This window comes from Hylobates moloch, unplaced genomic scaffold (assembly GCF_009828535.3).
Source record: "Hylobates moloch isolate HMO894 unplaced genomic scaffold, HMol_V3 SCAFFOLD_6, whole genome shotgun sequence".
NCBI classification, from domain to species: Eukaryota; Metazoa; Chordata; class Mammalia; order Primates; family Hylobatidae; genus Hylobates; species Hylobates moloch.
In genome coordinates this window covers 64,026,706-64,038,808 of record NW_026652281.1, presented here as the reverse complement: position 1 = coordinate 64,038,808, position 12,103 = coordinate 64,026,706, and the positions used below count along the sequence as shown (strand labels likewise).

The window sequence follows — 12,103 nt, the reverse complement described above, 5'->3', positions numbered from 1 at the left end:
TGCCTACTGTAAAAGGTAAAAGACACGAAGTGAAATAGTTATTTGCAATAAGTCATGGCAAACACTTGTCTATAGCTCACAAAATAAGTTTGAAAATAATTTTACAAAATATCTAATATTTATTCAGTTTAAGATGTCATTGATTATAAATCATGCCATTATTTTATGTTCATCTACGAAGGAATAAGTGCTCTCAATTAAATTGTGATGTAAGATACACCAATTTCTAAGATGTTAACATGTGAAATGTATATATGTGTCCTGAGATGTTACATGGGTGTGTTCTGAGATGTTAACATGTGACTAGGTGTGGCTTTTCAAATCTAAAGCTAAAAACACATCTCTTCTAAAATAAATTTTGTGTGAAATAAATGTAGACTGTTGAATCACTTAAACAGTGATATAGCCCTAGCGTTTCTGGGGAGATTTAGAAATTCTCTGCCTTGAATATTTGAAGAAAGAAAGATATTTTCAACCCCTCTGTCAGTTAATAATGCAATAACCATAAGGAAGTAAAAGGATTACATAACATAAAAATAATTATTAACTCAAATATTTAACATGTATAAAGCAGTGTTATATTCTCCCCCAAATCCTTGATCTGAGAGCTTTTGTTGATGTCTTCAGAAAGCTAGCATTCCTTGCATAGTGACTCTAAGCAGCAAATTAACTTGATTTCACTAATCCAACTGAGGCCATATTTAAACATCTGTTCCCAATTAGTCATTGATAAGGCCTTGAGCACTTTCATTCTCCAGGGTCTCACAGATACTGAAACCAATAGATACTATGAAAAGATGCTCAAAATGCTAAACATTAAAAAAAAAAAATTGTATGGCATTGATTTGTACAGTGTGTGTGTATAGAGGTGTGTATATATGAAATTCAAAGTAGATTATGAATTTAAAAGAAAAATAAAACAAACCTATGAATTAAAATACAATGAAGGAAATGGAGCAGAAAAGCATCTGAGTTTTTTGTTATTGAGCTGTGTAATCAAAATTGTTCTATTTCTAAAATTCCTACTTGTTACAATAATTAAGAAAATATAAGTGTTTAAAAATAATTTCATTAACATTTGAAATATTTTTCTCCAAAGAACATTTTATCTAACATCAGGAATTTATTTTAATAATGAATATGACAGTGGCATATATTCTGGCAATAACTATTTGCATGTGTCTTATGATAAACTATTCAAGATTATATCACCTTTATAAACTATTAGGTGAATCTTAGATAGTCAGATCTCAGGCAATTAATAATATGAAAAATGTTATCAGTAAAGCAATTTTTTCCTCTAGGTTGCACCATTACATACCAGACTGCAAACCCCTTTACAGAACTATTCTTTAAAGCTTTTCATTTAACATATATTTTCAGTATACGTGGATACTATTTTCAGTACAGATGTATAAGCAGTTAATTCAGTCAAACTTGGGTGTAATTTGATCCTCCACTTCTGAACTTTATAAACCAATTTGGCTGACTTACCTTATCTTTTCTTTGCTTTTCATCCTGGTATACAGTCCAGTGTTCTCCATCATTGCTGTAAGCCAGTTTGTAGGAGCCAACAAACTGTACATGACCAAAATCTTTAGCTCCTTGTGTAATGATGCCAGTCACTTTGGTTGGAACAAGAAGATCCACCTAAAAAAAAAGAAAAATACGTGCTTTAAATGCAACAACCAAGTTGTAACTTGCAAGTCTTTTGATATCAAGAGAATAAACTATATATATCCTAAAACCAAAAATCTGCCTAGTTATTAGTATTTTGAAACCAATGACTGAGCCTATGATTGGCTTATAATTTTGATATTGCCACTGGGTTAATGTAGTCCAAGACTCCTTGAACAACCATTTTTACTATTTTAAAGTCAAATCATGGTGACTTCAGTCCACCAATTAATTTTATATTAGGTGGATTCATCTATTTGTGCAGGTTTTTTTTTGTTTGTTTTTGTTTTTGTAACTGAGATAGAACAGATTTGGTTGGGGTGACCTTCTTGAGATTGACCACTACCTGCCAGAACTTTACTTATAGTTCAATTTTCTGATTTTATTGGTCATTTCAATGAAAATAAAAATAGCATTGTAGCTGTGTCCACATCAGGAACAAAAATAGTATTAGATTTTCACAATGGAATCTTAGTCAATCCTGTTTCCATAAATTTTAATCAATTCAATAATATATAATTGGGTAATAGTAATCATTGTCCAGTGAAAACCCCCTTTTAGAAAACTACAATTCTAAAATGGTTGAGGAGGAAGGCAAATAGTCTTCAAAAATGAAGAAGGATTAAATATATGCATTCCTGACTTGTAGAGTCTATGGTCATAATGTGTTCTTTTCTGCAAAATACATACTTTAAAGGGCATGAGACCCATGGAAATTTAGTAAGCTTTAAAATCATCAAAATGTAATTGATATGCAAAAGATAGGAAACATTTTCATCAAAGAATACGTAATATAGAATAGTTCAATATTTTCCCTTTTTTTCTCTAATTCATTCTTGCATTTTTTTACATCTTATATAATGCTAATTTTTTAAAAATCTAGAAAACTTTGTTTTCTATGTGGACAACTTGTAAGATCTTTACCTTTTATGTTTATGTTCCTTGATCTACGGCTTCCTCTCTCTTCCTGCAATAGCCACTTACTTCCACCTATTTCCTATGACTAAGTGCCTTGCTACATCCTTGATCTTATCATCTTTAACTGTCATGATCCCATGTGTGATCATAGTGCTTTCAACCACTATGTCCTTTTGTTTCTATTTCAGGTCCTCTGTCCTGTGAGATGTAAGGTAGCCACAAATAGATAGTCATGGGTCAGATACAGGCCATGAATGAGAAGAGAGAGCTAGAGAGAATGCATAGAATAAGACCATATTTAGTGACACAGATGCCCATCAGCAAAGGTGTGAAACAGTTTCCAATGTGTCACAGCCTGTGAATATTCAATATTTTTGAATTCACATGAGCTTTCTGTTAACTTTTTGGAACATGTGTTAAAGACTTTTGGCTCAAGTTGTGTGATGGATTAGGACAAAAGACCACCTTTAATGCTCTATTTAAACATTTTCAAAAATCAAATTTTTTGCTTTTTTTTCTAAACATGTATTATATTATCTAAAATGTCTTGTGTGTCCAGCAGTAATGCAGGATGGCAAAACTATGATATCCTGGGAAGGAAATGGTTGATGTCTCACATTGTGCAAATGTTTTCTTGTGTGTCCTCATTTAATCCTCCCAATAACCATGCAAGGTAGGATATTAATTCCACTTTACAGATGAAGAATTTAATATCATCAGATGTAACATAATATGGTGTGTGACCCAAAAATAAACAGTGAATAGAGGAATATCACAGATTCAAAGGTCCACCATACATAGAGATTCTTAGCATAACGGATCAGTCATTGATTTTCTCAGTGAGTGATTACTCATTGATCATTTATATTTTCACTCAATGATTTCTTTCCACTCTCTGTGACTCCTTAAGAAATTTCTAAAGCATCACCACACTCGTCAAACTTACAGCAATTTAAGTCATACAAAAACAATCCTGGATTTATAATATTAGTAAAGCCCTGTGTTTTATCATGAATTTCCTCTCTGTTCTTCAGCTGTCTGGGCTTTAAAATATAGATTGCTTTTGTTGTCGTAAATCCAAACCTAATTGATCGGAGACAGCGGGGCAAAGCTGCTCTTCTTCAAAGTGTTCTTAATGTTGCTGGCACTCTATACGTGGAAAAAAAAAATCTTAAAGAACGGAGTCAGTGTTTTGCTATCACAGGTAGTCAACACACAGGAACTCAAACAGTGTCACGAAGAATATGATCACCTCCAGGCTGAATTTCCTCAGATCCTAAACTTCTATAAGTCCTTAGCTAAGATGGTGCATTGAGGAGTTTTCTAACATCCCCTTTTCTGCGGTACTTTTTAAAGTCAGCTGGATTTCCTGCTGGGTGGAGATGTTTTCTCCCTAAGTTGTGTGTCTTGGCACATTCCAACAGATATGTTTTTCTCCCACTCTAACTGCTCCCCTTCTGCAACAATTTTTTTTCTATCTAGAAATGTTTTTCTTTTTTGTTCCAGTTAAGCCACCTTCTCCACGTAAATAGTCAGCAATCTGTTTAAAGCTGGATTTTGTCCTAAAATTTGCTACATTAAACTTAGAGTACGAGGCCTAAGCAAACCTTCTTTCAGTACAAAAATAATCAGCACCTCACACTGAACATGAGGTTGCTGACAGAGGGCATGTACAGAACTCACCCTGAGAGGCACTCAGACCACATAACCCCAGAGTTCGGCATGCAGAATGATTCTAGAAAAGCCCATTCCTTAGGACTTAATGCTTGCCCCTGGTCTAGGACCACTCTGCCCTCTTGAAGATCTTTGGGGTGAAAGTTGAGCTGCAAATATGCTGGACAAAATACCTTCTGGTCTTTTAAATCCTCACCTCCCCAAATTTGGCTAAAATAGGGCAGACTATTTAGGGCACTGAGCTGGCTCATGGGTAGATATTTGGCTTCATGCACTGCATGCACTTCATGTGTGGATCTGCCTTAAATGTGTCTTACATATAACAGGCGCTCAACAAACGTTTTGCTGAATTCAGTTGGGACTCCTTCTTAAGTATGTTCTATGGACAAGAACCAGTTCATGGCTATGAATGTCACTATGTATCAGAGCAGAAAATTCTAGCTACCTTTCTCTAGTTTTTCTATGAGGATTTTTCCTTGACACAGTGTCAAGGAAACACAGTGTCACTGTGGCATCCATCAATTTTTACTGAAGAAGGCAAGTAGCAAAAAATCCTCTCCAATCTTAAGGAATTTGATGCTAAGAGTCAGCCTACTCTAATGGAACTGGGTGGTCTGGGGTCCCAAATTGGCTCAAGGATCTTGGACATGCTACTTTACCTCTCTACCTCCCAACTTCCTGATCTGAGAAATGAGGATAACAATTCTCATAGGAATTTATGAGAATAAGATGAGGTAATATTTATCGTGTGTACAGAAGTAGGTATAGCAATAGGTAGACTATAGTAAGCACTATGGAAGACTTTGGTAACATCATGAAATTAAGAAATCTGAGGGAAGAATTTAATATATGTTTCATAATATCTTGTTAGAAGGAAATGGAAACAGGGAAATGGGTGGCTAGATTGTTCTAGAAACAAGTTCTGGATCATAAAATATTTTGCTCACCATCTCAGGATATATACAAAAATAGTTATTTTACCTTTACTTAAAGAAGACAAATTTTGAAAAACCTGAAATTGCCATTTATGAGTGAAATGGTTAACTAAAAATAATGTAACAGTCTGGGTATGGTGGTTCACGCCTGTAATCCCAGCACTTTGGGAAGCCGAGGGGCAGATGGTTTGAGCTCAGGAGTTCGAGACCAGTCTGGGCTACATGGTAAAACCCCACCTCTACAAAAATTACAAACTAGCTGGGCGTGGTGGCATGCACCTGTAGTCCTACGTACTTGGGAGGTTGAGGTGGGAGGAGGGCTTGAGCCTGGGAGGTGGAGGTTTCAGCAAGCTGAGATTGTGCCACTGTACTCCAGTCTGGGCAACAGAGCCAGATGTCATCTCAAAATAAATAAAATAAATAAAATAACAAATTTTATGTATTATGCATCTCTATTTAAATACTGATTGTGATGCAATGGAGATACAGCTCTAAAGTAATATTAAAAGAGAAAATAGATTCCAAATCCTATTGAGTTACTTATTTCACTCTAAGAATGAAAACAAGAGGGAGGATACTTAAGGAGAAAGGATTAAATGATTCAACAGTAAACAAAAAGTATGGCATGAGAGTTCTGTGGGAATATAAACTTTTTTGTTGTAAAATATCCTGTAATGTTTTGGCAAAGCATAAATATTTTTAGAGTGTGTCTAACTTAGACAAATGGCATAGAATTATGTGAGCATTTGAGCATTTGTTTGAGGAAGTTAAAGATAAACTTCATTTCAGACATCTGCACAGCACCCTCATCACAGCTCCCTGGAAGAAGATAGGGCAGACTGGAAAATTAAGTTGATTTTCGTGAAGACATTCTTGAACGGGTGAGGACAATGAAAAGTGATACAGATAAATAAGTGTGCAAGAAGTGTGAACACAGGCCAGTTTCATCACAGAATTGTGCCACTCAGCTACATCTAAAATGCTCGTTTGTGCCTTCATATCATTTATTCTGAATTGTGTATTTTATGACTTCATAGAGTTTGTAAAATTAACTCATTAAACAGAAATGACTTTGAAGCTAATATGGTTAACTAGCACAGTATTTGAAAACTGACTTACAAAGTATTTAATAACATTTGGTTTCGATACAGAATGTTTTATCTTAAAATTACACAAAACAATTGTAGTTAGTCCCAGTTACATTTAAGGCACATAATTAATGGTACTTGGTATTTGGACAATATTGCTGGTTATCAGATGTTGGCTACACTTGTAGTCCATATTTGCAGGCCAACTTGTTAATGTGATTAATAATCTGAAATATTTAGCTCCTGTATCTGATTTGATCTAGTTCTGATCTAAAGTTTGGAATCCTTAAAATATGATTGAGGCCGGATAACATAAGTGTTCTAGCACTCATTATTGCATTCTCCCCTTTACTAAAAAAATTTTAATTTTCAACAACATTTTAAAACATTTAACATAGCAATTGCTTTTTTCATGTAATATAGTAAAAATACAATAACTAAAACCAAAAACTCATACCATGAAATAATCTGTCAAAGGATGAAGTTTTCAGTTGTATTGGTGTGTTATGGTATTTTTTCACATGTAAAACCATGTACAACACATGTATGGTGCAATAAACAAATGTTCTAAGCCCAAGTGATCATTCAGCTGTGAGTTTTGTAGGACACCTGGCATATTGTAGACATTCCAAATATACAGGCATCATGTGCCTGAAGACAAAATTGAGATAATTTTGTACTTAACAATTACCTGCAATTACAACATGAACAATGCCATATGTCAATTTGAACTACAACCTATGATTGTTGTCAGCTTGTAACTATTAATTTTTAAAAGAATTTATTTAGAATCATGCAAGTAGTTCAACTGCACATTTTTCACTGAGAATGGGAGGTAACATGATAATTATGAATATTTTATACTTAACATTTTAAATTTTAATTGTCTTTTTCATTATGAATAAGATATATGCTCTGAAGAAAAATTTATTAATAGAAAGATTTAAAAACAAGTCTGTGTTACCATGAGATACAATCAATACTTTCCTTCTCAATTCAAATATGCTTTCAGACAAATTTGTTGTTCTTGGCATTTGAAAAAATATTGTTGGTTACCAGATGTTGGTTACGCTTTTCATGCATATTTGCAGGCAATTAGTTTACTCTTTATTTCTTAATAGTTCAATAGTAATTATATTATTAAAATATTTTTATATTGTCTATTTTTAATATATATGTATTTATTTAAACCTAGTATGTCATTTTAAGGAGTTACTACAATCATTAACTTACTATAAAACATTTACTCCCTCCATCTTTAATTTTTCTATTAAAATTAACATTCCCATACAATCATAGTCTTTTCATCCTGGGCCACAAATCTCTTCATTCCTACAGCATAAATTCAAATAATTAAGGCTACTTGGTCAAAGAAAATGATTTTAACGATTAAAAAAAAGGCCTTTTAAGCATAAAAGTAATAAACACATATAAATAATAGTAATTCCTAATGACTATATAACATTCTGTATTGTGTGTGCATGAATGAATGTGAAAATTATATAACCAATCCCTTGTTGATGTTCATTTAATTTGTTTCCAATTCTTTTACTATCAGAAGAAAAACCGACTCGACTCTCATGTGTATTTGTATTTGTTTGCCCACTGGTGCAACGTTTCCTTATAGACACTAAGAACCTGGCATTTGAAATGTGATACACATTGTTTCATTTGGCTTCAGGAAAATTACACTCTTCCATCTGCTATATAAAGTAACTACACATCAATCCCATTTTTAAATAAAATTTTACATTTAAATACATTTTATTTTTTAAAAAATTGATACATAATAATTGTACATATTTATGAGGTATCTAGTGATGTATTGATACTGCAATGTCTAAAGATCAGATCAGGGTAATCAGCATATCTATCATTTCAAACATTTATCATTTCTTTTTGTTCAGAATCCGCCTTGTAACTATTTGAAACCATATAGTATATTACGGTTAACTATAGTTATCTGACAGTGGTATAGGAAACTAGAAATTATTTCTCCTATCTAGCTGTAATCTTTTTTCCTTTATCAAATCTCTCCCTAACTTCCCATGCCCTCTAAATTCCCAGTCTGTAGTATCCTGTGTTCTACTTTTTACTTCTATGAGATCAACTTTTTTTTAGCTTCTACACAAGTGAGAATATGTGTGCTTAACTTTCTGTATATTTTTCAACAATTGAAAAGTGGCGTTAGTGATGCAAGATGGCCGAATAGGAACAGCTCTGGTCTACAGCTCCCAGCGTGAGTGACGCAGAAGACGGGTGATTTCTGCATTTCCATCTGAGGTACTGGGTTCATCTCACTAGGGGGTACCAGACAGTGGGCGCAGGACATTGGGTGAAGGGCACCACGCACCAGCCGAAGCAGGGCCAGGCATTGCCTCACTTGGGAAGTGCAAGAGGTCAGGGAGTTCCCTTTCCTAGTCAAAGAAAGGGATGACAGATGGCACCTGGAAAATTGAGTCACTCCCACCCTAATACTGCGCTTTTCTGACGGGCTTAAAAAACGGCACACCAGGAGATTATATCCCACATCTGGCTCGGAGGGTCCTATGCCCACAGAGTCTCGCTGATTGCTAGCACAGCAGTCTGAGATTAAACTGCAAGGCGGCAGCGAGGCTTGGGGAGGGGCGCCCGTCATTGCCCAGGCTTGATTAGATAAACAAAGCAGCTGGAAAGCTCGAACTGGGTGGAGCCCACCACAGCTCAAGGAGGCCTGCCTGCCTCTGTAGGCTCCACCTCTAGGGTCAGGGCACAGACAAACAAAAAGACAGCAGTAACCTCTGCAGACTTATCTGTCCCTGTCTGACAGCTTTGAAGAGAGTAGTGGTTCTCCCAGCACACAGCTGGAGATCTGAGAACAGGCAGACTGCCCCCTCAAGTGGGTCCCTCACCCCCAAGCAGCCTAACTGGGAGGCACCCCCCAGTAGGGGCAGACTGACACCTCACATGGCCAGGTATGCCTCTGAGACAAAACATCCAGAGGAACAATCAGGCAGAAGCGTTCGTGGTTCACAAAAATCTGCTGTTCTGCAGCCACCACTGCTGACACCTAGGCAAACAGGGTCTGGAGTAGACCTCTAGCAAACTCCAACAGACCTGCACCGAGGGTCCTGTCTGTTAGAAGGGAAACTAACAAACAGAAAGGACATCCACACCAAAAATCTATCTGTACATCACCATCATCAAAGACCAAAAGTAGATAAAACCACAAAGATGGGGAAAAAACAGAGCAGAAAAACTGGAAACTCTAAAAAGCAGAGCGCCTCTCCTCCTCCAAAGGAACGCAGTTCCTCACCAGCAACAGAACAAAGCTGGACAGAGAATGACTTTGACAAGTTGAGAGAAGAAGGCTTCAGACGATCAAACTACTCCGAGCTACAGGAGGAAATTCATGCCAAAGGCAAAGAAGTTAAAAACTTTGAAAAAGAATTAGATGAAGGTATAACTAGAATAACCAATAAAGAGAAGTGCTTAAAGGAGCTGACGGAGCTGAAAGCCAAGTTTCAAGAACTACGCGAAGATTGCAGAAGCCTCAGGAGCCGATGCGATCAACTGGAAGAAAGGGTATCAGCAATGCAAGATGAAATGAATGAAATGAAGCAAGAAGGGAAGTTTAGAGAAAAAAGAATAAAAAGAAACGAACAAAGCCTCCAAGAAATATGGGACAATGTGAAAAGACCAAACCTACGTCTGACTGGTGTACCTGAAAGTGACAGGGAGAATGGAACCAAGCTGGAAAACACTATGCAGGATATTATCTAGGAGAACTTCCCCAATCTAGCAAGGCAGGCCAACATTCAAATTCAGGAAATACAGAGAATGCCACAAAGATACTCCTCGAGAAGAGCAACTCCAAGACACATTATTGTCAGATTCACCAAAGTTGAAATGAAGGAAAAAATATTAAGAGCAGCCAGAGAGAAAGGTCAGGTTACCCACAAAGGGAAGCCCATCAGACTAACAGTGGATCTCTTGGCAGAAACTCTACAAGCCAGAAGCGAGTGGGGGCCAATATACGACATTCTTCAAGAAAATAATTTTCAATCCAGAATTTCATATCCAGCCAAACTAAGCTTCATAGGTGAAGGAGAAATAAAATACTTCACAGAGAAGCAAATGCTGAGAGATTTTGTCACCACCAGGCCTGTCCTAAAAGAGCTCCTGAAGGACGCACTAAACATGGAAAGGAACAACCGGTACCAGCCACTGTAAAATCATGCCAAATTATAAAGATCATCGAGGCTAGGAAGAAACTGCATCAACTAAGGAGCAAAATAACCAGCTAACATCATAATGACAGGATCACATTCACACATAACAATATTAACATTAAATGTAAATGGACTAAATGCTCCAATTAAAAGACACAGACTGGCAAATTGGATGAAGAGTGAAGACCCATCAGTGTGCTGTATTCAGGAAACCCATCTCATGTGCAGAGACACACATAGGCTCAAAATAAAAGGATGGAGGAAGATCTAACAAGCAAATGGAAAACAAAAAAAGGCAGGCGTTGCAATCCTAGTCTTGGATAAAACAGACTTTAAACTAACAAAGATCAAAAGAGACAAAGAAGGCCATTACATAATGATAAAGGGATCAATTCAACAAGAAGAGCTAACTATCCTAAATATATATGCACCCAATACAGGAGCACCCAGATTCATAAAGCAAGTCCTGAGTGACCTACAAAGAGACTTAGACTCCCACACAATAATAATGGGAGACTTTAACACCCCACTGTCAACATTAGACAGATCAACAAGACAGAAAGTTAACAAGGATACCCAGGAATTGAACTCAGCTCTGCACCAAGCAGACCTAATAGACATTTACAGAACTCTGCACCCCAAATCAACAGAATATACATTTTTTCAGCACCACACCACACCTATTCCAAAATTGACCACATAGTTGGAAGTAAAGCTCTCCTCAGCAAATGTAAAAGAACAGAAATTATAACAAACTGTCTCTCAGACCACAGTGCATCAAACTAGAACTCAGGATTAAGAAACTCACTCAAAACCACTCAACTACATGGAAACTGAACAACCTGCTCCTGAAAGACTACTGGGTACATAATGAAATGAAGGCAGAAATAAAGATGTTCTTTGAAACCAACGAGAAAAAAGACACAACATACCAGAATCTCTGGGACACATTTAAAGCAGTGTGTAGAGGGAAATTTATAGCATTAAATGCCCACAAGAGAAAGCAGGAAAGATCCAAAACTGACACCCTAACATCACAATTAAAAGAACTAGAAAAGCAAGAGCAAACACATTCAAAAGCTAGCAGAAGGCAAGAAATAACTAAAATCAGAGCAGAACTGAAGGAAATAGAGACACAAAAAACCCTTCAAAAAATTAATGAATCCAGGAGCTGGTTTTTTGAAAAGTTCAACAAAATTGATAGACCGCTAGCAAGACTAATAAGGAAGAAAAGAGACAAGAATAAAATAGATGCAATAAGAAATGATAAAGGGGATATCACCACCGATCCCACAGAAATACAAACTACCATCAGAGAATACTACAAACACCTCTATGCAAATAACTAGAAAATCTAGAAGAAGTGGATAAATTCCTTGACACATACACCCTCCCAAGACTAAACCAGGAAGAACTTGAATCTCTGAATAGACCAATAACAGACCCTGAAATTGTGGCAATAATCAATAGCTTATCAACCAGAAAGAGTCCAGGAGCAGATGGATTCACAGCCGAATTCTACCAGAGGTACAAGGAGGAACTGGTACCATTCCTTCTGAAACTATTCCAATCGATAGAAAAAGAGGGAATCCTCCCTAAC

At 36.3% G+C, this 12,103-nt stretch overlaps 1 protein-coding gene across 2 annotated transcripts in view; it reads right to left on the bottom strand.

The window, feature by feature from the left end:
* The window catches only part of EDIL3 (EGF like repeats and discoidin domains 3), a 437,362-nt gene that overhangs the window by 19,355 nt on the left and 405,904 nt on the right, over nt 1-12,103 (bottom strand). For both annotated transcript variants that reach the window (XM_032156906.2, XM_032156907.2), the window contains one exon: nt 1,495-1,650. In XM_032156906.2, the coding sequence (XP_032012797.1) occupies nt 1,495-1,650 (156 nt within the window). The remainder of the gene's footprint in view (nt 1-1,494; nt 1,651-12,103) is intronic.